This window comes from Rhopilema esculentum, chromosome 9, assembly GCF_057945365.1.
Source record: "Rhopilema esculentum isolate cy_ngs chromosome 9, ASM5794536v1, whole genome shotgun sequence".
In the NCBI taxonomy this organism is placed as follows: Eukaryota; Metazoa; Cnidaria; class Scyphozoa; order Rhizostomeae; family Rhizostomatidae; genus Rhopilema; species Rhopilema esculentum.
The window spans coordinates 631,090-657,261 of NC_142823.1; the positions used below are offsets into that span (position 1 = coordinate 631,090).

The 26,172-nt window shown below is 35.5% G+C and overlaps 2 protein-coding genes across 5 annotated transcripts; both read left to right on the forward strand.

The window, feature by feature from the left end:
* Positions 1-334: 334 nt before the first annotated feature.
* Positions 335-20,036, forward strand: LOC135688803 (NIPA-like protein 2). Of its 4 annotated transcripts, none has more exons than XM_065205816.2 (13): positions 335-884; positions 5,582-5,650; positions 6,164-6,231; positions 6,671-6,774; positions 7,308-7,367; positions 8,242-8,294; positions 9,411-9,479; positions 10,131-10,227; positions 10,816-10,951; positions 11,936-12,024; positions 12,753-12,816; positions 13,253-13,350; positions 14,568-15,980. In XM_065205816.2, exons 1-13 carry the CDS (start codon positions 816-818, stop codon positions 14,600-14,602), a joined length of 1,011 nt encoding a protein of 336 aa, XP_065061888.2. In that variant the 5' UTR covers positions 335-815; the 3' UTR covers positions 14,603-15,980. The 4 variants fall into 4 exon arrangements, with proteins under 4 accessions (XP_065061888.2, XP_065061886.1, XP_065061890.1 ...); XM_065205814.2 differs by lacking the exon at positions 14,568-15,980 and adding an exon at positions 14,106-14,561; XM_065205818.2 differs by lacking the exon at positions 14,568-15,980 and adding an exon at positions 19,902-20,036 and having other exon boundaries at positions 337-884.
* LOC135688802 (chitin deacetylase 7) lies at positions 19,911-24,910 on the forward strand. Its single transcript, XM_065205813.2, has 4 exons — positions 19,911-20,187; positions 21,399-21,791; positions 22,296-22,514; positions 24,391-24,910. The coding sequence occupies exons 1-4, from the start codon at positions 19,911-19,913 to the stop codon at positions 24,666-24,668; spliced, it is 1,167 nt and encodes a 388-aa protein (XP_065061885.2). The 3' UTR covers positions 24,669-24,910.
* The last annotated feature ends 1,262 nt before the right edge of the window (positions 24,911-26,172 follow it).

A 26,172-nucleotide genomic window follows, 5' to 3' on the forward strand; every position in this document is an offset into this window, starting at 1 on the left:
TCTTACTAATGCGCGGACAGAATGAAGGATGAAAATTGTTACGCGAGGGGCTCCGTGAATCATCGGATTTCATGCGAACATTCTACCAACTTGATCCATACATTCTGTCGGAACACTTAGCTGTGGTAAAACTGTAAAAGCCATATTGCCAATGTAGAAGAGGGCTGCTTTGATAAATTTTCACCATCGGATTTATATGTGAAATCTGGCTCTCGCTGGTACAATTAAGGGATAAACAGGCTCACAGCGCAGCCATTTAGCTAGCAGAGGCAATAGCCCCCCCCCCTCTTTTTTTTGCAAGAATAGGTTAGAAAATGTTCTGTAAACTGGAAAGTTGTTCATTTTCTTGAATGGACACTTTCTTTTATCTGTCCCTGCCAAGAGATGAATGAAGTGAAATTCCTAAAATTAGTTTACTTGTTTGTTTCCAAGCGTACTTTTGAATGAGAGGTTGTTTGGAAATGGCTTCCGAATAAGCTGGGATCTTTAGGAGATTCCGCAGGTGTTTTGGTTGAAATGAGAAAGAAAACGCATACAATATGTATGGACCGAAGCGTTATCCATTCAACAGACGTAGCCAGCTGAGTACAGCTCTCTTGATATGGTGGATTTCTTGTTATTTGTCTTGCATCTTTCATGATTTGTAGACTTTCATGGTTACACGCTTCATCGCGGTTCACAGGAAGAACGGCCTTAATCAGCCTTCTTCGTTAGATTTTTTTGGGAAGGGAGCGTCCTTTGCAGTTCCCTGAGAAATTAGCTACCAGGCTGGATACGAAGTTAGAATGTGGAACGTTTCTTCCAAATTTACATGAATGGCAAATATATCTGAAAATATCACGGCTGGCATCAATGGCCCGGCAAAGTTTATACCATCAAACGAGGTTTGTGAATATGTCAATGTATAGTTTTCAAGATGAATTATAGGCAAATTTAGAATAAGGTCTCTATATTTTGGAAAACTTGTTACTTTTCGTTTTATTTATTTGAATAGCATGTTATTTATAATGATTCATAGTACTGCACCTAATGAAAAGCCTGCCAAAAAGTCAACACACTACCTACTGGTTCAATGTTTTTCGATGTCACTGTGTCCACGTAGAGATTGCCGAGCTTAGAAGCCGATTGTTTCATCGAGTACTAAGAAAAATACTCGCAGAATCTTTTGCATTTGAGTTAGCTGTGAACCCCAATGTCGAGTTATTTTTTACTAATGTAGAGATGAAGCCTATAAAAACATTACTAGCAAACGCCAATCAGATTTATTTTTGTTTCTCGTTTGTTTGCATCTGCAGGTAGGTGTAACTGACAATTACCAGGGTTGATCCTGACAACATATGCAGACACTTTGTAAACAGTAACCTTAGGCTCCATTTAATTCATTTTCTTTACAAATCAATTTCCCGATATGAATACTGGCTTTTTTTGAGCTGTTCAAGCTTATTAAGAAAATATTTCAGAAAGTATCTTGAGTTTCATGCTGTGCAAATTTTTAGTTAGCATTTCTTGAAGGTAAACTTTGAATAGAGATTAAAATAAGTAGGAGGCTTTAAATTTGTTATTGATATTTGATTGACTGAAACATCATGCAATGATATGTGCTGGAACAGTATGCATCTTCACTGAATGTTTCAATCAAATACCAGATTTCATGGGCTTTTTGTTTGTTTGAAGCTAATAAATTCAAATCATGTATATATCTTTATAACTGATTTAAGAAAGTTGGCCTAAAAACAGTCTTTTTGGAAGATTGAAGATTTTTTTCCAAGGCCTGTTCAGGATATTATTTGTTTCTTGAAATCAATTCTTTTCTTTTAGAAATTTTTAGCACTAAAGGAAAGGTCTGGATAACTTTTCATTTTTGAGTATCTGGAGAAGTTTTGTAACCTTTCATTTTTGAGTATCTATGTTTGATTCCTGTACATTGTTCCTGTTTGATTCCTACCATATGGCTACCATACCTTCAATTTATTTGTGTTGTGGCAACATTCATTGAACAGAATTTGTTCTGCCATATAAAATTTAATCTGTCTGCAAGCATATCTCAGTTTTTGGTTGTAATCATTTGAGATTTAGTATCTGGGCAGGAAAAAAGCCCATCGATGTGAATGATTTAAACTCTGGTTTATGTGAAAACCATTTATAAGCCGATGTGGCACATATTATGATGCTCACAAAACCAGAATGACTTTTTCTGCTTTTATCTAGATTTTGCAGAGGCTTCCAAACAAAAGCAATTGAAAGTATCGTTGAATTAGTAATTTCTGAAATAAGTTACTGTGGCTTAATGAACAACACAGGTCTGGCCATTTTAGGAGAGCGAAACCTAATTCTCCCCTCCAATCTCCTTGAATTCTGAAGGGGAGATACAGATTGCTCCAATAAACTGCTCTAAAAAGAAAGTTGCTCTCCTTTAAATCAATTTCTCCTTTGTTGCTATTCTTATTTATCTACAAATTGCTCACCTGGAAATCACTAGAAGAGCTGTTTACTGCTCCCCTGCTAAAAGTCTTATGACCAGGCCTATAACATAAACAAGTTTTGTAAAAGAAGTTGTTATTTCAGAACAAAAAATGAAATGCAGATCAATTATTTAGCAGTAGCCAAACCCAGGTTTTTTATGCTCATAAAATTTTTGGAGATATATTAGGAATTACGATATATAGAAATTTTGATACAATACTACAGAGACTATGCAACAGGAAGCAAAAAATGCTAAAACTGCCCTGAAACTGTCAAAAAACACTTACAAAGCTGTGCCAGGTTTTAATGCTATGAAAGGGACAAGGGAGGCCCTTAACATAAAACCCTGGGAAGTCAAGCAAGAAGCAGAATGGGCTGCTTTTTGACATCAGCAAACAGCTCTACTACTACAGGTTTGTTGTGTTTTCTCACAAACAACTCAATAGTACCAAACATTCATCTGTCAAATTTTTTGTTTCTTTTCTCATAATTGTGTATGTATATAAGGAAAAAGAGATTAATTTTGCTAATAACATTTACAATGCCTATTTTAAAGAATATTTTTATTTTGCTTGAGACGATATACTTTGCATCTAAGCCTCAGCTCTGATATCATGGGGGGATATGCAGCTTAACCATTGTTAACAATTGGTACTGTTCACAAAATACCCAGGATGCAATACCTGAAGTTGAAAGTGTCTTATGAAGTGATTAGGAGGAGCATTCCCCTTGGTAAGGAATGAAAGGAAGAAGCCAACAGCTAGTCTCCTATAGTCTGCTTGCCAAAAAAAGTTTCTTAATGGTACATAAGTTTTCAAGTTTTTTATACCCTTACATCAGTCAAATATTCATCCAAAACCACTGTAACGTTGCTAGGGCAATCTTTCCAGCATTTCTTTCCAGCAAGTGCTACCACAGATTCTGCATAGAACATAAAAACTTTAGCTATCTTGCAAATATGTCCAACTTTATCTCTAAATATGATGTGAAAATAGATTAGCTTGAATTAGCAAAATATTTTGCTACAGTATGCCTTGAGCAGATTCCATCGCATTTCTAGTACCATTTTCAGTTCATCAGTTTTTCATTTGTCCGTAAATATGACAACTTTTTATCAGAAAGGATATCGTTATAACGCATGAAATGGCACCATTAACAATTTTAAGCCAAAATCCCAGATGTTTTCTCACGTCCACAGTTGTATAACTGGTTCAAATTTTGATCAGTTTAACTGAAAAAGCATCGCGAGGCACTCTACTCTTTGTAATTAAATACATTCTATGAAACAGCTAAAACTTTATCAAACGTTAGCGAGTTTATTTGGCAAACGAAATTAATTAAAGCTCTAATTGAGTTTTATTGACTGTTGACTTATCTGCCTGTGGAAGCAGTTGTGCTTCATTCAACTTTTGCACTCTCGAGCAAATCTTGTTTAAGGTTTAGAATGAATCTGTTTGTATCCTGAACAATTGTGGTTAGAAGAAACATCTGCTTTGGGCAAAGCTGACATGGAAACAGCTTGAAAACACGTTTTGAAAATCCACGCGCAAAGCAGCTAAGTGATCCTGTAAGCTGAGCGTTAACAGGAAACACTGAATCTTATTGCGATGTCTGAAATCCGAATTCTGTTTTTGTATCTGGTGGTTGAGGAATCTTGGAAATATTGCTGAAATAGTTGCTAAATGCAAGGACCGCCACATTTAAGCTTGAATTTTTGGAAGAATGCTTTGTCAAGGCGATTGTAAAGTTTGCAGAATGGCTAGTCTTGTCCATTGTTTTCAAAATTCTCTTACAGTGCTATTTATTTCCGCCAAAGTGACATCCCATAAAACACAGAAAGGTTTTGTAGCGAGAATTAAACATCTCTAGAAAATGGCAACGTTTTTAAGTAAATTTTTATCGCAAAGAACTAAAAATACTTTCCAAGTATAATTTCAGGCTTTAGTCACATTTTATGGGTTTTTGTCTGTTCAAATCTTGGGAATACTGTTTTGTAAGAAACTTTTTTATCTTCATTGCCCAATGCTTCATTCTCTAATTTCATTTCAAAAAGAGCCTTGTAAGCATTTTCTAAATCAATTTCATTGCGATAATTTTTTTTCAAAACTATTGCAAAATTATGCTGAAAATTATTAATTTCCTTGGAAAAAATTTCCTTCCAGGCCTTTTTTCATTTGTAAAATATTCATTCACTCGGGAAAATTCATCAGCTAAGTAATGAAATATTTCCATTCGCTAACTTTGCCAGAATGTTATTCGTTGATTTTGTTTTCGGATGTCCGTGAACTCTGATTTTAAAAACATCCGAATGCATTTCTATCAGGTTTTAATCCTGATTTTGTGTCAACCATTTTAACGATTTCTTAGAATGGCGTTTTGCAGATGACACTTGATCGATACCTTTAAACAAAATGGCGTTTGCAGTCCCAGCCAAAGTATTTTGTTTACTGTTTGATTCGGGTATAAAAATGGACAGCATAAATAATACATGAAGTAAGACAGATTAAACATGGTTGACTTTTAGCAGCTGCTTCTTTTCAATAATTAGTTGGTGCCCAATTTTGAAAACTTATGGCAAGAAAATCGTGTTTGTATTCTTACATAGAAGTTGTTGTCTATCGTTTCTAGTTGCATATTTGGATATCAATTTACTTGAATGATTCATTTGCCTCGCTCAAATCGAAAAAACCGCTAGAAATTGAGATTAAATTATCCGGCGGTCAATTTCGATCTTCTCTGCTCAAACTGAACAACATAAAAATGATGTTTTATTTTATTTTTCTTTTGTCTACTTTCTGCAACATTGTGCCTTATGTATTTTTCTATGAGAGATGTTATAATCAATGAAGCCTCGTGATTATAACTGTCTTAAAATCTCTGTCACCTAATTTTTTCTTCTGTCATTGTCTGTTATAATTCTTTTAGTTTAGTTTTAGCTTCTGTTAGGCCTTGAAACGCCAGTTAGGTTTAGCATGCCTTTAAGAAATACGTGATATTTAAATCAGCTGTCAATAAACATTCTTATCTTACTTCTTGAACAAAGTCCACAAGTTATAGAATTACCGAAAAATTAGGATTTAATTTTTTGCTTTTATTCAAACTACGTTGTTTTTCGCAGAGGATTCTTATGGGAATTGTTCTCGCCATTTGTGGAAATTTTCTGATCAGTATCGCAATGAATATTCAGGTAAAAGTCAGCTATCTCTCATACTGTAGTTGTTGCTGTCACTAAATCGCCCTTTTAAATGCACTTAGAATGTTCTGTTTTCTTTTCTTTCATAGAACGCATTTTTCGATTTATCAAAGGATTTTTTATGTCTGCAAAGACTGCATTAGAAATATGAAAGACTAAGTGTAGCATGAAAAATAAAGAAGAATAATAGCGCATTGAAGATGGCAACAACATAGGCTGCTTGAATTCTCATTCTATTCCTTCTCAAGCGATTTATTTTTACTCATATTTTATATTTGCAATTAATCATGTGTAAAATTTGTAATTTTAATCTAAAATTTTCATTTAAGAAGCTTTTCCCTGCTTTCTTAGCATATCTGAATGTCAATTAAGATGTTTGTGTATCTCAGTTAAGGTGTCAGCATCACACATAAGGTGTCTGCTTCTCTATCTTTTAGTCTCAATTGTAATTAATGAACACCTTCCCCGTGAAAGTAATTGGTAAATTGTCTTTTTTCTATTTTTCAGAAATACTCCCACAACCAGCAAGACCCAGAGCTCCCTGAAAATGCGTATTTAAAGAGCAAAACTTGGTGGTTTGTAGACAATATTTGCATTTTTGGCAGTCGTTTAATATACAGATATCGTTTTATTAACTTCACCCTTTACTCTCATTGATTTGTCCGGGGCTTGAAAATGTATGCAAAAGCAGTTTCTCGTTAAAAAACGTATTCAAAACCTAGAAAGTGCAAGGCTATTCTAGAAATCTTTATATTCTATCGGATTTCCAATGCCAAAAACTCCTTGAGGCTTGAATTAGCTTTTATTTTGTAGCTATTTTTATACGCCTACTTTAAATAAATAGATAATAATAATAATGATAATAATACTTCTTTGTCGACACTCCGAAGTACTATTTCGTATTTGGAATACTTCAAAATTTTTCTTCCTCAACATGAATAAATTTCTTTCTTCATTTGATTTGCTGCAGCTTTCTTCGCGATCTTTTACAAAACTGTTAAATTGTGTTCATAGGCTAGGCATAATTCTGATGATATTTGGTGAAATTGGTAACTTCTCTGCGTATGGATTCGCCCCAGCTTCTCTTGTCGCACCCTTAGGAACAACAACTGTTATTGGTAAGAACACACATATACGTTTATGCCGTTTCATTTTCTTCATACCTTTATACCATTTTCTTCATACCTCTTATTCTTAATTGCTTGCAAAAATCATTGCAAAAAAGGATTTCTAGGTCTTTGGAGGCTGCTTCTTTGGGCAGTAGGCTTGATTTTGGAGACATGACGTTTTGAGAACAGCGGTTCATTTAAACCTAGTTAAGATTTCATTTAAAAACTTTTTTGCCGACACAAATATTCGTGTATTTTTATGAAAGATTCAAGAATTCTTGAACGAATTTCTAGAATTCTGCAATCTGCAGTGATTACTTGATTTGATCTCTTTCTTTTTTAGCTTCGAATTTTTGATTTACTCCATGCCCGGTTGAAAAATTTAATTAGAATCAAAGAGAAACAACGAAACTAGAAGTTGAGTTTATTGTTCTTAATGGTGCTCTTGCTGGGTTTTCACAAAAAAAGTTTTTCACCTCCAGCAAACGTTTTGTTAAACTTTAACTAATAATTGTCGTAAGAAAAACTTGTTTTCTTTTCAGCCAATGCAGCAATTGCAGTTATGTATCTCAAAGAAACGATTCGGTATCAAGATGTTTTAGGTTTGTTATTTTTACTTTATTTATTTCATAGAGACATCACATGTTAATCAGTATTGTATTTTATTGTATATATTATTTAATATTAGTTTTTGCATTGATGAAAACACACTTATTAAGACTAACATAAAGCAATTCCAAGGATTGCATAAAACAAAATACTTACTACAAGGAAAGTTTTGATCGAATTCCTGAATTGTCTATTACTTTGTGCTGTCTTTATTGATTCCGGGAGTGAATTCCAGATTTTAAGCCCTTGAAAACTCAATTATCACCATTAGTTGTTCTGGCTTTTGGAATGTCAAGGGGGTTTTGAGTCGAAGGTTATGACCTGTTGTTTTGGGTAAAAAAATAGTCTTTCATGAAAACAGGATTAAGGTTGTTAAGTGTTTTACAAACTTCGAGCGCTAAAATTCTAACTGATTGGACATGTATGGTAGTTTCTTTTGAGTTAGCAAGTAAATCTTTGTAAGAAGATGAATAGTCCGAATAGGCTAGTCTTAATGCCCTCTCGTTAATTTTCTCTAGCTTGTCCTGACTTTCTTTACCTCATATCATTCATATCAATGGACAATAATTGATATGATTATAAACAAATCATTACACTTAATATACACTGCCATTATATCGATTATAACTTTTAATGTATTTCTGTCCTTTTGGATTGCTATAATTTTGCCACTTTCGTTTGTATTTTGCAATTAAGATCCTAAACCTTCCTTTTTCCAAACATCATTCTGCCCCTACCTATCATTGCTAGACATAAACCAGACTCTTATGTATTAACGATATCTCTATCAGCTGTATTGAACAGGACAGTTAATTATCATGTATTGACGATATCATATCATGTATTATAAACATCAATTATTTTCAGGCATTTCGCTAGCTATAGTTGGTGGATTCCTTCTCATAAACTTTTCTACAAAGGTATTCATTTCTGTTACTATGGTTAAGGGAAGCTAAGAATTCTCGTCTTGTTTTCTTCCTAAATTTTTCTCACTTTAAAAACTCTTGCGGTAGTATCTGAATCTTGGAAAATTTCGTTCGTTGCCCACTCAATTAAAGGGATTCATTGACTTTTTAATAAAAGCGCTGCTAGTTCTTTTACTAACAATTTTTTTTAGATTAGATTGTTTGATTGTTAGTTTCTTATCGTACGATTTTTGCAGATGCAATTAGTTAGAACAATATGTTTTGATTCCTGCCTCTTTCTTTTCCAAAATCAGAATAACCATTTTAACTATCTGCACAACCATAATAGAGGCACCTCGAAAAATAGTCTCGAAAAATGACTGAATATGAGGCTGAATAATTACAAACAAAATTTCGCCAACAACTGAATATGAGGCTATAACTTCAACTTCCTTGCTAATTATTTGTTTCAGCTAAAAATTTCTAGCAAACAGAGACTTAAGCTAAACATTTTAAATCATGTATCTAATCTCTGTCATGAACATGCTAGGCAATTTTAAAGGCAAAAAATATTCTTGTTATTCCTGTTTGAATAATGAGTTCTTCTTGAATGTTTATTCACAATTTCTTTGTCGAAACCCTCCTCATGCCATTATATCACTACTTGCTCTTCACGCTAAACCGGTCTCTAGTTTTCACAGTGATTTATTCATTACATGTATGAAGTATGAAGTATACTGTCTATAACTTTCTATTGCTAATACGAAGTCATCGTGATCTTGACGATAGAAAAAATTCGGTTACACTGACCAGTTAATGGTCAGCTTATCCCCCACGACTTGGGCAACTGCTCGTCACATAGATAAAAAGTTTCAAATGTTGTACAAGTTATCCTCGTCCCATGGATTGAAGCATAGCAATTAGGCTTTATCTAATTGATTTTGATAGTTATTTATTCATGAAATGAAATTATTTTAGGATGTTTTGATTATGACTCTTTATCGGGTTAAAAGAATAGAAAAAGCTTGAAATATATACCTGAATATTGTAACTTTTATGATGGCTATTTCAAACTATGAATCATTGGGACCTTTCTGATTCAAACCTGACAATTTTAAATGTTTTCTACAGGAAGATACAGTCTTAATGGCGAAGGATATCGTTGTTTACTTGAAGCAGTGGACATTTCTCTTATACTTAGTAAGTAAAACGAATTCTAACGATGAAAGTTCAAAACTGAGTCCCAGCAAATTCTATCTCCTTTTCTTGGGTAGCTTCTTTTCTTGGAAGTCAGACTTTTCGATTGGGATGTAATTTTTGTGTAAGCAGATAATTAACTGAGTATTTTTCTTACCTGGATTCTCCTGTTCCTGCTCCTCTCACATCCGGATGTTAAAATGGCTGAAAACCGTATTCGGAAAACCTAAAGGATAGTAATTATTATGTGTAAGAAGTAAGAACCGCAGGATAGGCTGTCCGCCGGAGTCTGTGAATCTTGCAATGAGTATAAGTACAAAGATAAAATTTAGGAACAAAGCAAAACGGCGACGAGAATCCAATGTAATTCAAAATAGATCAAATAAAACGAATACTAATATGATCAAATGCTGGGAAATACTAATCGTTCTTTGAAACGTCTTGTCGCCATTTTTTGGATTTTTCGTGTTTTTTATATTTCTTGTCGATTTATAGCCCATAATGTAATATACGTTGTTTTTCTTGTTAGGCACACGACTCGTGTTTTGTTAAATTTTAACGTGCGAAAGTTTCTAAATATCCAAAGGTAACGACTGTACTGATTGTCTATTAGATATCTTGTGTCGGTTTTAACAACACGGAATTGTTTTGCAGTTCTTAGAATTATTGGCATTTGGTGCATTAGTTTACGTTCAAAGGACGAGAGAGGAGGAAGAAATCTTAACTCACTTACTACAAGTTGCTATTCTAGGTTTGTATTCTCTTTGCATCATCGCATTTAAGCTTTATTAAAGCGATAACTAAGTCGGGTGAAAGGGTAATAAGAAGAGCCATTATAACCTTAATTAGGCCACAATGTCATCTCTAGAATGTCGGCATCGATGTTATATGCCTTCTACCTAGAATGGATAGTAATCTACATTCTGAACTCAAATGTACGCTTCAAGCCCATTTTAATGCAAATTAAATGTGAGGCAAACAGGCAGTTTATTGACATATTCGTTAGAAACACCGCTTGAATCCATTAGTTATGATGTAATAATGAGAAATTAGCTTTTGCCCCTTTTTTGAAGGGACTCGAATTCATCTCTACAAAAACTCGTAGGTTCGTAGGTAGCTGGCAATAATTGTAAATGTCTGCTTTATCAATTCAGGATGCCTTTTATCTTTGACTCGGGAAGTAGATCTTTTTCTAAAATGCCTTTAACGAAAAGCCCGCATCGAGGTTTAGTCACCCATCACAGAGCCACCATTCCCATGACAGAGCCACCATTCCCTGGTGGATGTGAAAGGACGAATTCCCCTTACCCATTAACTAATGCAGTGCTTTCTATTCCAGGATCTTTCACTGTTATATCAGCGAAGGCCGTCTCTTCAATGATGAGCATCACATTCCAGGGCAGCATGCAACTGTCGCATCCGATTTTCTATGTTATGGTCATCGTGATGGTCGTGACTGCCATCGGACAAGTCAGGTATCTTCATCTTTACTCTGAAGAAACCCTTTGTACGCCAAAGCGTACGCCTAAGATACCCTTTGTACGCTTAACTGAACTGCAATTATCTATCTACATGTTTACCATTTGATGGAATTTTGTATTGATTTGCATTTCTCCTGCTCACATATTCTTTACGTTTTATTTCATCACAAGATTTATATAGTCCGACTGGTACCCTTTTGCAGTGCTCCATTCCTCCCCTTGGTTGTATGTAAACCAGCTTATATTCGAAATGCACAATTTGCAAATGGCATATTTTCGTCAAGACTGTTATTAGTTGTCGGCCCGTTGTTTGTATCTGACGGAAATGTTAAAACCCTAATAAATGTCATCAGATATGCCTCGAGTAAACCGGTAAATCCTGTCACAATAAAGTCTGGTACAATTCGTGTTACAATTGGACATCATTTTCAGCTATCATTACAAACTGTTTTATTTTGCATTTCTTATATATATTTATTTAATTAGAAGGCTTTAGATATCACATTTCTCATGAACGATGCAAATTTATTAAAATTTCCTAAGAAAATTCTTGCTGTTACCTACAATGCCTGCCAGAAGTACTTGGAACACCCACCAATTTACGCTGCATTTGATATCTTTCATTCCATTCATGAAAAAAAATGCTACTTCCGCCCCCTTCCTCCTAAAACAATGTTGATGATTTAGAGAAATATCATAAAAGAAGCGCAAAAGAAAGTGCTTCCTAAAATCCTAACCCATTTGATAGTAAACTAACATTGTTCCGTGAGGGAGAGGAGGGATGATTGATTTTGACCTTGGAAATTGACGTCAGTGTTCTAAGACTTTTGGCAAGCATTGTAGGGTACTTACATCAAACGTTTTGCGTCATTCATGACCTCCCTCCGGTAAAAACAAACTATATCAGCAAATTCTGCAGTTTTTTAAAACTTTATCAGGTACAAATATAACCACATGAAATCGTTGCTTTGATTCCAGATGCCTGAACCGTGCCATGAAAGCTTTCGATGCCACTGTTGTTGTTCCGACCAACTTCGTGCTTTTCACAATCAGCGCTATTATCAGCGGTTTGTGCATCTGTTCATCTTCGTTTTCTTCTCTTATCCGAGTTTGCATGTGAAGATTGCTTCAATAAAACCTGTATATATTTATAATTACTCCATTTCGAAGTCTACCGCTTGTTTTAAAAGAAACACACTAGATAAGAAGGAAGGCAGGCATCGATGATAAGAAGGCAGGTTTAAATGAACATTCTACGATAAGCACAAGTCTTTGGTACCACAATAATTGAAATGGCACGGAAAAGCGAACACAGTTTACCAAAGTACTTTTCGCTCGACACTCCTCAGAATAGTGTCCCCAGAGTACTAAAGAGATTGTCGGACGGAAAGTACTTTAGTATGCTATGATTCTGCTTTTCTTTGCCATTTGGTATTGGAATATAAACTGATACTAGAATTCCTTATAAAGCTGTAGGAATTATTGGGTACTGTAGGTATAATTTGATTGCAGTGTGATAAAACAATAGAGATGAAAGATTTCCTTCCTTTTAAGTAACCTTACAGTGACTCAATAGGCAGTTTATTCAGTTCAGGAATTACGGCCTATTCTAATGACGCAATTAAAAATATTCACATTTGCATCTTTGATTTAGATTTTTCAAAAAAGTATAGATTATGGACTATTTTCTTAGGAATATCCATGTGAGCTGCCACAAAAAACCTCAACTGTACTACCCAGAATTTAGAAATATTTCTTCTAATTATCCTTGTCATATATCTTATTCTTTTTTCAGGTATTGTCTTCTACCGAGAATTCTACGGCCTTCAGTTTATTGAGATATTTATGTTTCTGTTCGGGTGAGTCATCGCTTCCATCTAATTTTTAGATTTTATTTGCTTTTTTTGATTCGTTAACGTGATGTTATTTTGATTTTCACAAGACAGTTTTTGAAAAACAACCTTGTAGCAGCTGTTCTTCAAGGTTTTTTTAACTACCATTCTTTTGCATATTGCAGTATTTTGCTCATGGGTAGTTTTCCAGAGGTTTGAACTTCTGTAAAACCTTCTAGGACTACCCCTAAAAACAATTTTGATGAAAGTCATTAGGGTTGCAGTGTGAGAGGCAGCTCAATAACTAAGCCTCTGCCTCTCATCCGAGCAGTCTAAGTTTATTTCGTGTTGCGGTAGTTTTCGTATTTCAAATTTCGTCGCTATAAAAAGATGATTTCTCTATGGAAATATATTTTTAAATTCCGATAAGCCAGGACTCATGAATTGTTCGTTTCTTTCTCAGCTGCATGCTTTCCTTCCTTGGAGTGTACCTAATCACTGGTGACCGGAAAGAAGAAAAATCTGAAAGCCCTTTAGTCGAAAGAAATGAGTTATTCGCAGGTATGTCCAATATTGCTTCTCTAGATCTTTGTTCCACCTGAAGCGCTAGGGATATTTACAAGTTTCATGTATCTCAATTTTCATAGTTCACAGCAATCATTCTATTGACCTTGGAAGTCTCTATACGAAGTTTCTTAGTGACGAGGGCCTTAGGTTTATTTTCTCTTGAATTCAAAAAGTGTTTAAATTGTTTTGATGCTGCTGTCATTAACGATCTTTTTGTCCTAATGCTTGTACTTTTGTCTGTATTTGGATTCATGGGAATCTTCTCTTAACTCATCTAAAGCATTTTTACGTTTAAAACATTCATAAACAAGGGCAGACACTTGGTTGAAAGTCTGATTTTCAACTTCTGTTGATGGATATTTCTATAGGCCAGAATATCTTTGCATCCCAAATGGGTCTGAAATATCTTTTAATAAAGACGCCGGAATGGCTAAAATCCATGGGCCTAAAATAACCTTGATAATGACACTGAAAAGGGCTAAAATCTCGTTGCCATTTCAAACCAGACGTCGAAATTGATTTGTAACCTCCTATGAAACATCCCCGAAACTGAAAATGCTTAAAGAGAAGAATGTAACTTGAAATGAAATGAGCTAGGATTACTGGGACTGACATTGCAAATACGACATGCACTTTTGAAAACAAATGATTGACAAAACCTTACAAAGGTTTTTCATAATATGCAAGAAACGTGCAATTTTTGCTGTGAATCTGTAAGTGACTATTGCCAGCATTAATATACCTTTCAGCCTATCTACCCGTTCTCTCATTTTACGCTGCAAGCTTCGTGCAGCCAAATGATGGAAATTTGTCAGTGACTGCAGGTTTTGACCAAGCCACGACAGAACAGAGTGCGAGTTGGTATCTTGATTAGCGAGCATCTCGGCTGCCCCCTGGTCAGCGGCTTCTTACTCATTTCGCATTGCATCAACGCATAGTCTTCCACAGTATCCGGACCATATTCAAGGCCTTTTTAGCCTCTATTGGTCACAGGACCAAAATGGGAGGGCTTTTCATTGTTTTTTAATTGGTTCTTACGGTTTTGATATGTTTTGAACCCTTTTGAATGCGTTTTAAACACTTTAATTTTTTTCAAACCTCTTCAATGTGTTTTAAACATTTTAATTTTGGTTTAACCCTTTTGAATTTGTTTAAACCATTTTAATTGTTTTCAAACCGAATATGTTTTACACACTTTGATTTGTTTAAAGGCACTATATCGCGACGCATTTCGCTGCCCATTTAATTTCCCATTGGTTGGACTATACAATAGACCTATTGTTACGCATCCAATCAGCTAATTCTCAATGTTTTCTCATCATAAACGCGCTGCAAAGCCAATTTGACCTCTGAACGGTTGACTGACTGGACATAGTGCCTTTGACGCTTCTGAATGTGTTTTAAACACTTTGATTAATTTTAAACCCGTTTGAATATGTTTTCAACACTTTAATTGGCTTCAAATCTCTTGAATGTGTTTTAAACATTTTAATTTTGGTTTAACCTTTTTGAATGTGTTTTAAACACTTTAATTTGTTTCAAGCCTCTTGAATGTCTTTTAAACATTTTAATTTGTTTCCCACCTTTCGCATCTGCTTTTAACATTTTGAATGTATTTTTAATAGTTTAAGTGTATAAACATGGTGCAATTACCCGGTTCGGTGGAAAGTTCTTTTAGAGTCGAATCGAAACGAATCATAGATATTGGAACAAACTTAGGATAGCAATGAATGGAGAAATAAATACTTAAAAGATTTTTAGATGATAATTGAACATAGGATATGTTCTAATTAATTAGCGTAAAAGTTATTGACTTCCTTTATGGGTTGGTCAGCTATATGATCCGACTTAGCAAAAGTCCTTTCGCATCCGGTGTACGACTATTGACTTGAATAAGGCTGGTAAATCAAACAGGCAATGAAAATCAGTCCGACTCAGTGAAAGTGTGAGAAAAAACGGGCTATGACTATTGACTTGCATAAGATAGGGAAATCAAACTTGTTATCAAGATCAGTCCGACCGACTTAGCAAAATTCATACGCATCCGGGGTACGACTGTTGACTTGAATAAAGCTTGTAAATCAAACAGGCAATGAAAATCAGCCCGACTTAGTGAAAGTCTGAAAAAGTCCGGGGTAGGACGACTTTACTGTATTCAACTTTACTTACTTTTGAACAATGTTTTTTACAAGTCAATTTGTATTTCAAGATTTTACAAAGAATTTTCCAAAATTTAGATTTAGCAAATCTTGAGGTTGTATCAGGTTGGAGGCAATATTTATCTCAATATTCATTCAATACTTTATATATCAATTAATTGATGTTTAACAATGGTATTTTATAATATTTTCAATAATGTTTTTATGCGTGTATATAGATTTTATATCAACGAATATTTTGATCTTATTGGATGAGAAATTTTATAAATGAAAATATTGCTAGTTACCTTTTAAAAGAAAGAGTAAAGACAAAAGTGAATTGTGTTTTTTCTTTTCTAAAATGAGAGAAGTGACGTGGAAGCGAGTCATGCAACCTTATAATTTTTTAACGACAATAAAGCTAATTTTTCCAATATATTCCGGCCCTAAATTTATCATTAATCCTATTTTTATTTTAATCAATTATCTGATGTCTCTTTTAGATAATGAAGAAAACTGAGCGATTGGTAAACCAACAGTAAATTAATATGTAAATGAAATAAGTAGCATGGAATTGAAACAATGATGCCAATTTGCTGTTCCATTTTTGTAAATAAACAAGCGTATGTTATTAGGCATAAATAAAGAACTTTATTCATTTTGCCTAAATATTTAAAATATATAAATTTCAATAGTAAATAAGTCATAATTTGCTATATCAAAGTGACAATCTAATTTTTTTTTAGTTTTAGTTTAGTCACTTCAATAGTAATTTTTCGACAATTTTCAACGCCAAACATAAATATCTAAATTTAAGTCAATTTATTTTGGATTACGAAAGTATGATCATATTCATATTTGATATTGTCTAATTTTGTTAACGTTGATATCACTTATGTTTTTATTTCGATTTTAAATTTAATTAAAGCATCCACCCGCTACCCATAATGCCCTGTGGAAGTGACAAGCGCTTTACAGATTTCTTACGAATTCTGTGATTGCAATGCCTCGTCTAAAAACCGATGTTTAGAGCCAGTATGTGATCTCAAAAAGTTGCCAGATTGCCTAAATTATTGTTTATGTTTCTCATTTACGTACTCTTAAAATCGATTACGTGTTACTCCTTTAGACAAAGTTTAGTGGCCACCACCTCATCCCTCTTTAAAGTAAACGTGTAACACGATAAGGTAATTCTAAATGTCCGTTCTTAACTCCAATCTTGCATGTTCTTAACTCCAATTCTATCCCAGCATTTGTAAAGGACGATTCAATTGCTTGGTGTTACAACCTTCCTTTTCTTCTCATTCTGCTTCAGGAACCTGTTGAAAACCAAAGCTTGAGCCCCTACGAAAACCATCGCTTCTGATCTGGCTTACGTTTCTTTAGAAATTGTTCGTCTTTGCCAAGGCGCACATCACGCCGGTCCCCTAATGTAGGCCTTAAAGCAATCTACCCTTCTTTCGTTGGCACCAAAGGACAACTCGCCTCGTTTAATTTCCTGTTCTTATTCCACAAGGCTTTTTTGTTGCTGCAACCGAATTTAGTGACAGCGTAATTGTGACAAATTTCACTAAATCTTAAACAAATGAAACCTGACCTTAAAGTTTTCTAAATAGGATTTTAAATTTAAAGCGGATTTGTCTTATTTTTTAACTATTTAAAACAACCTTAGTAATCAATTTTTCCGCACCAGTCACATAATTTGCCAATGATTGATTTAAAAATTCGTGAAAATATATATCTAGAAATGATTTTTCTAAATTTCAGCTGTGCTGTAAATCGATGCCATATGGTGTCGCTGAATTAGTTAAATATGTATAGTAAAAGTAATATATATATATCTATGTGTTATAAGTATGAATATATCTCTGTGTTGTAAACTATGCCTCGTGTTTAAAAACCTGAAAATCTTCGATGATATAACACGATGAAACGTATTTGAAAGTGGGAATAATTAAGGAATCATATCATGGGAGTGACATCAAAATAATTAGGGAATATAATTTCAACACAGTGAAACAGCCGCAAAAAAGGCAGTTGGTGTACTGTGGAGGATGAGTTGTGTTGTGAACACAAACATAACAATTGAGTAACCAGAGAGTTCAGGATGTAAACAAATACATGTGAGGCTGTAAATAATCTGCGTAATGGAATTTACTTTATTGGGGGGGGGGGCGGGGGCGGGGCGCAGTGTAGAAAAATCAGAGCAAAGTGTAATCACTTTTCAACATTGAATTTTCGAATCATTTTCTTTTTTCCGACTAAAATTTAAAAATTATTGCAAATCAATTTAAATCCAGTTGTTTAGGGTAGAAACTTAATTTTATAAAAACTATGCCAACAATTTACTTTTCTTAACGGTAGGAGGGAACTAAAAACATCTGGGAAAAAACTTTTCGGGTTTAGAGAAGTCGAGGAGAAATAAGTCCGACTTAACGGGATACAACTGTAGTAACAAGGCATAGTTTGGGCGTGGACCTTAAGACCATTTGTTATCTTTTTCTCGCAGTCGCTCACAGTATGTCCGACAATTCCTCTAGACTGTGACTGGATGGTCATTATATTAATGCATCGTTGATTTAATACACAAATAACCAATCAGAATGAAAAACCACCACTGTGTACTCTCTCTAAACGAGTTGCTATGAATTTTGTTTTTGTGTCAAACTGGTCAAACGTCTTAGTCAGTTTCGATGATATACAGATTAAGCATTTTGATCGTATTCACCCATGTTAACTCAATGTGTTAACTGAAGACCTTCTGGAGGTGAGGCTTCCAAGATAGAATTAGACAATCATAGAGGGGACAAACTGTCTTTCATTACAGCTCGCAGTGCATTAAAAAAAACTTTCAAGTTAGATAAATATTCCTCTGTTTAAAAAATATTCCTCTCTTTGATAAAGAAGAGTTTTTGCATGAACAATTTTTCAAGTTTCACCTGAGAAAATCTTTTCAACAAGCAAATAAGATAAGGTTGAATAAAATTTGTTTCCCTTTCTTGCCTTTAGTATTTCATGACACTTTCATGACGTTGACCATAAGTCGTATTTATATATCAGCATATCGACTGGTAAAAATAAACTGAGAATATATGAATGGTCTTGAGGATAGAAAAATGTCATGCAACGTTCTTATGTACTATAACATGTAAAATGGTAAAACATCAATATTACATAATTTTGTAGACAGGGACCACCGAGAGGTGGAAACAAGGGGGGGACTGTTTCTAAGCCCGTAAGCTACGAGGGGCAAGCTTTTAAATAAACTTTGGCTTTTTAAAAATATCACTCTTAATAACGAAGTTGTGCTGGAAAAGTTTAGCAATGCTTTTTAAACATAAATTGAAAGTAAATATGGAAAATTCTATGCATTTAAAATCTATTTGTAGATCATTATAAGTGTTGAATTATTGCTTGATATTACTTAACGAATTAAATTTTTCAGTTGAGGAAGTTACTGAGAACAAGATTAATTGCTAGGAGGATAAAATCGTAACTGTGACATGTTAGTGCGAATGTCAGTTCAAAAATTTTTACTAAATTTCTGTATCATGTTAACTTTTATAAAATCTTTGAGATGCGGATTACGATGCATCGGAAATCTTTGATCAATATTTTCTTCCAAGGAAAAGATTTCGTCAAAATCGATCGACCATATTTCAAAACTGTTTCTGTGTTTTGGCAACCAGTGCATGCATAACAGTTTCTTATATGTGGATCTTTTAGCGTTGTCATTTTTATGATTTTGATTTCAAATCTGAAGTTGATTTTTGACAAAGTTCTGCAGATAGCGAGATGCAAAATCTATGACGTCATATGGGAACCACGAAGTGTCCACTCCATACCATTTACCCTTCAATAAAGATGTTATAATTAAATGAGCACTTCTTTGTCCATTAAAGGGGGTAGTTGAAGAGCAATTGCATGAGAAAACAAAGCGTAATATTTTGCAATTGAGCTGGTTCATGGTGATTCTTTGTATCTCAGCACGCTCTCGGACTCCCAGGAAACAATTATTTCCATGCTACTGAATTTCTCACTTTGAAACTTCCTCTCAAGAATAGATTCTGTGCTTTCACTTTCCTTGTTATGTGGGAATCCCCATTCTGCTTGTTTGATCGGGATCTCCTGTAGCCTGAGAAATGTATGGAATGAGCTGACCACATTAATCTCTGTAACCATATTTCTGACTGACACGAAGCAAATATTCATTAAGTTCTACTCTAAAAAATGTATTGCGAGGATTTGATCTTTTGAAATTATCTTACAAGAGAAGGTTTCTGTGATGCATTTGATACCATCAAACTGGTCTGACTTTTATACACAGTTTTATGATATTGTACCGCCTGACAAATTTTTGACAATTCCAGTTGCTTGCGATTCGAGTGGAGCAGTATTTTCCCATAGGTAGCTGAAATGAAGGTTGTCCATGGCATAATGTTAGTTGTCCTGCAACTAATGAGCATTTTTCTTGCCAATCGATGCCATGCACTGGAAGCAGAGCCTTGCAGTGATGCCAAATGCAAGTTGCCAGACTGCTGGTGCAGCGGTACCGCCATTCCAGGTGGCCTAGATGTCAAAGAAGTGCCACAGATGGTCACTATTTCATTTGACGATTCTGTGAATGTTGGAAATTTCAAATATTATCAATTGTTGTTTAACAATGGTGCAACGTCTAGGAGAAACCATAACGGTAAGGTTCACTAACTTTGATTTTTTGTCACTCCATCGACATTTTGAGTCCCATCCCGGAAGTATCGGCCTTTCTCCAAGAACTCAGTTTACGATCATGAATTCCCGCTACATCAGTGTCCAGTTGTTGAAATTCAGGCGATATGCACCAGTCAAGCCTCGCATTTAAAGTCATTATTAAAGCTTGCGATTAATCGTTTGGTCAAATTCGGATTTGGCACCAATATACAAGTTAAATACAAGTTTATTTTAATAAAGGGACCAGATAACGTTTGCCTGATATCGAAACTCTTGTTTTTCTGGATATTTTGAGTCTCGGGTGTCAAGAATAGTTTGAAGCTTGCGTATTACTGAATTCCTTAAAATACTCCGCTAGCAAAATTTCTTAAATAAGTTTTTACCTTCAAATGGCCACTAACTTTTTCGACATGAAGCAGTAATTTAGAAGTCCGTTCGTAAATGTGGAAATCCTGCTTCTAATTTCAGATCGTGGCTCAAAAATTTGCCGGATAACATTCAAAAGAAGCCGTTTATTGAATTGCTCGATTCACCTGTGCGATTTACTCACTGCATCTTTTAAAATGATTTATATGAAAGTTGAAAATGCTTTTATTTGGGAAAAATACAGATATTGTATTAGAAACGCCACGAATATAACTCATTGTTTCTTGTTCACATTAGCAGAGAAAGATAACCATCCTTTGGGGACGGATTTAGTAGAGGTGTATGGGGTGCCACACCCCCCCCCCCAATATTTCTGTGTCTTCGGTAAATTTTGCTTCCTTTCGGCAAAAATCATTTTTTGATAGTCAGTAGTGACAAAGCAACTACTGGCTACTAGTAACAAAGCCAAAATTTTGCTTGATATCTTCTTACCGAATTTTGAAAATAGACTTTTTGGCCTTTTGAGCAGTGACCTTAAGGGCGTGGAACGTAAATCCAATTAGTGTCTAACAGCCCATAATCTTTTTTGCGTAAATCCGTCGCTGCCATCCTTCGTTTAACGGTTTATTGCGTAGCTACGAAGAGTATGACAGGAAAAAGAAAAAGTCCCAGTAGAGACCCTTGCTGTACGCCATAAGAATTTTCACTTTTCTGCTCGGCTGCTTATTTTTGACTATATTGAAAATTAAGAATTCCTCTCAAATCGAAACCTCACCCCTTCTGATGGTATCTTTACCTAAGTAATTGATACTTCGAACAATATTTTAGGCTGCAACATCACTGCAACCTTTTTCGTCCGCCATGAGTACACCAACTACCAGATGGTTCAACAGTTGCGGCATTGGCGGCACGAAATTGCGGACCATACAATAACCCATCGAACACCGACAACGTGGTGGAAGAATGCTTCGTATGACGAATGGAGAAATGAGATCGCAGGGCAACAAGAAGTGCTACGCAAGTTTGGAAATATCGATGCTGACAGTATCAAGGGTTTTCGGGCACCGTATTTGCAAGTTGGAGGCAACAACCAGTTCCGAGCTTTATACAGCAGTAAATTTCTATACGATTGCTCAATGCCCACCATGCAGACAGAATTTTGGCCATACACGCTCGACTACAAGACAACACAAGAGTGCACTGTGAAACCATGTCCAACAGGTTTGTGCCAACAATTTCTTTGTTTGCTGCTTGGCCACCACAGGAGGGTTGTTGGATTTTTCACCCCTTTTCAGCTGTAATAAAATGCTGTCATTTCAGTGTATAAGCCACATGTTGCCAAACTCATTCGCCGAAGCATCAGTACCATCCTCACTTATATGCATCCAGTCTTTAATTAAGCAATTCTTTTAGATAAAAAGATAGAAGGTAAGCAACATTAGTCAGGTCTACAGTTAAAAACTAACGAGAAGTTACAGATGCTAGAAATGTAGCCAAATCCTTCCTTTGGGGCCAGCAATGGTCAAAAAATGACCAATAGATGTAAATTTTAAACATGCAAAGATGTTCAATCAGTTATGTCGAATCGTACCAAATATTTGAGGATGTTATGAGAATTCTATTTCGTAAAGTTTAATCCTTCTGCAGACATTGAAATTTAAGCAGTTTAATATTTGTCTGGATAAATGTAAAAGGGAAAATCTTTACTGCCGAATTTCCACGCAGATTCTTTTCCTGGCTTATGGGAAATCCCCATGACAGACTACACAGATAAGACTGGAACCAAGTGTGCAATGGTGGATGAGTGCACAGTCAATGATGACGTCACTGACATTTACGATCTTTTGATGACAAATTTCTTGAGTCACTACAAAAAGAATAGATCTCCGTTCCCGATATTCATCCATGCATCCTGGCTGAGCAGTCATTCATTTACTACAGAAGGTAAGCAATCTTGGCTGCTTTGCTATTCAACTGATCTATATTTAAATTTCTTCGAACTGACCTCTCTTTTCCTATGAGCACCATACTACGAATGACGTCTCTCCAGTTGTACTACTTTTGTTATTGGTTTGCTAAAGACAATAAGCTATTGGCGTCACTGGGTCAGAATATGCTGTTCCCCCCACCCTTTGTAAAGACCTGGAAACTTTTCTCTCTCCGAAACTTTTCAAACCCATAGAGCCTTGAATATTTACTAACTATAGCATTTATACCTCCCTTACAGTTCCACGGATCGCACTTAGGCTACATTCACACTGCTCCGTATTCGTTTCGCTCCGTTTTTCTTGATGAAAACGCCGTCCGTTCACATTTATCCGTTTTCAAATGAGAACAATTTGAATACGGTAAATGTTCACACAACAAATACGCTGTTGGTGGCCTCATTTTGGAAAAAAAGGCGTTCACAAATCCTCAACAAATTGGCATCATTATGAATAAAATGAAATAAAAGCAATTGCTGAAACACCTTGTTGTAAAAGCTACCAGTCCATTGTGAATTCTTAATTTCAAAATTTGTGAGATTTGGTGTGCTAGAAAGCACGTATTTTGTTGCTGTTGTTAGCGTTTTCAAATTTCTCCGTTTTTTGTGTTCACACTGTAAACGGAGCGTATTCAAACCGCACCATATTCGAAAGTATCCGTTTTTATTTGCGTTTTCAAACGAATCCGTTTTCATAGCAGAGTAGTGTGAACGCAGGGCAAAAACGGATTAGTTTGACTCCGTTTTCAAATGAAAACGTTTTCAAAAGTAGCGTAAACGTGACGTCACTAAATGTGACGTAAGATCATCCATTTCACTATTTTTGATCTATACGGAAGTTTGATTATAGCAGTTGCATTCTTAAGAATAAACTCTATCAGAACTGCAGATAACGAGTTATTGCCATTTAAAGTTTGCATGACGTCATCAAAATGGCGGTTCTGCAGTTTTCAAGCACGTGGAATTCAAAGGCTGGTTGTCGTAGTTTAGGTTCTTTATCTCGATTTTGAAGTTTTTGACCTTCGTGTTATTCAGCAACTCAAGAATGTCATTTGAGCTGATATATTGCCTGGGATAGCAGTGGCATTGATTAAATGTGACATGAAACCATTTATTTTGCTTTTCTTGATTGGTATATACGGAAGTTTTAGTTTAAACATTTTCTTTGATGAGATGGCCCTTTACAATAGAAGCAACGTACTGCTACTGCCGTAAATAAATTGATCACAGGGCAACATAACAATAATAAATCTACATAAAGACTACTATATCTGTTACATAACCGAATATTCCAATAATTTCTCAAATAACATAAGAAGTTAAGTTTTTAAATAGCGATGAAGATTCTAAGTGATTTTCAACTTTGACAAAGCATTAATTTTAGAAATAAAATCTCGAAGATCAAAATGTATGCTTACGTTATCAAAGAGCTGTTTTTATAACTTTTATTTATCGTTTTACCCAATAATTCAATTTTCTGTATCTCTTCCTGGCACATTTGCCAGGTAAGCTTATCTTTGTCATCAAGTGACCCCAAATAAGTAAAATTTTAGGCACTTTTTTATTGCTTCTTTCTTCAACCAAATCATAAAGAAGTCCAATTCCGCATAAAATTTTAAGTTTGATTTCTATAAAACAGCATTCTCGTTCTTCCCTTTGCCTTAAAGTTGACCTGTTTCAATATTAATGTTGTGAGAGCAGAGTCTAAGTTTGCAGAAGAGACTTTTAGTTTTGATATCTGAAATAAAATCAAGATTTCCTTCAAACTGAAGTCGTTATGTGTAATTCATATTCTCCCTTATCCCTGTAACCGAATTCCTGCTCCTATTCCCACAGCCTTGGGAAAATTTCTCGATGCAATCTTGCAAATGAAAGATGTCTACATTGTGACGTTGAGCCAGGTAATTCAATGGATGAAAAACCCCACGCCACTCAGCGAGATAAACAAATTTGAGCCTTGGCAGTGCAGCACTGCTCCTCCGCCGCCTGCTTGCTCCGTTGCTACATCATGTGAGTACACCATCCCACCGTGGGGGGAGCATGTATACCTGAGATCATGCGAATCGCCTTGTCCCAAGAATTACCCATGGTACGGCAATCCAGATGGGAACTGAGGATATCCTGCACCCAAATTGCTTCCAGAGCCTTATGATGCTTATGATGAATCTTGTGCTGTTATCCAAAAGATCCTCGACGATTTCAGTGGCCACGGATGGCAAGGCATGAACGCTTAGAAAATAAATGACCAACAAGATTGTGCAAATCTTTCGAAACTTTGGAGTTTGAAATCCAGTGTTACTGGCTTATTTTAAACCTACGTTCTTTTCTAATGGGTTTTAATTGAATATCAAATGTTCATCTTCGTTTTTTTCATCGTTTACTCATACATTTTTCGTCGCGACAGGTTTATTCTTGGTTTTTTTTATATGGTGAGAGCGAAGACTCGCCTCTTGACCTCTGTTGAAATCATTCTTGGCGAACGCCAGACGACCTTTCTTAGCCTAGACTATTAGTTAGACCAAAGGTGTCCATATCCTATCAAGGCATAGAAAATAGTTGAAGTTTTGAGTCAACTATATACCCTATTTTAGGGCAAATCCTCGTACACAAAAATAGTTTTAAATGACCTCTTGGCTTGATTTGTATGACACTATTCAATTGTCTATATTTTCGAAGAGATCAGCAAGTTTTTTCGATTAAATGAATCATTAGCCTATAAAGAAACGTTTCCTGACAGCTCAAGCTTGCTGCTATGTCTCAACAACCAAAGTGAAATGGAAACTTCCTTTGTCTGTTGAAGAATTTACTGTAACAGGGCGTCTTTCTATTTGATTTTTAAGCCTTCATGGCTGATTCCCGAGTTGCAAACGGTCATTGCACCTTTGAACTGCACGATCTCGTTTCCAGAAGAACAGATTACGTCGTGTTATAACTTTGCTCGTGACTTTGAAGCAGAGGCCCGTTTGACAAATTCTTCTTATGAAGAGTATTCCTTTCGTATGGCTTCAAAAATGTTCTTCCTGATTAAAAACTTTACAGAACGTGCCCTTCCATAGTACAGATTTGGCCCCGATCTCTCAGCAACAAGCTGTTCTACCCTGGGCTCAAGAGCGTCAAACAGTGCAACCTTATCCTACCTGCCACTCTCTACGCCATATGGATAGGGCGTGGCCTTTAGGGGCGTAGTGGAAATTTTTATGGACCGGGAAAATCAAGTATTTGGGGCACTTTGATGCTGCTTGTTTCTTGTTGTCATCATTTATATATGCTAGAAGGTTAAAGTGAGTGTCGCGGAGGCAGCGTGGGGCCTTACTTCACTTCTCTTTTCTCACTAATCTGATGTTACAATTGATGATAGCATAAATGGAAGATAAATTCAAGGGGGCAGCATGAAAAGTTTTAGGGGGCCTACCGGGAATTTTCCCGAGTATCGGTGGGCCGCCACGCCCCTGATAGCCCTTGCCTTTCAGCTCCCTGGGTGATGATCTCCCGAAGTGCCCCAGGGATCCTTTTTTGTGCCTATTTTTTGTGTTCCTTTCCAATTTTTGCGTGAAACCTGTATGTTCTACCAAAGTAAAGCCGAATATGGTGTTATATTATTGTTAACCTGAACCTTTA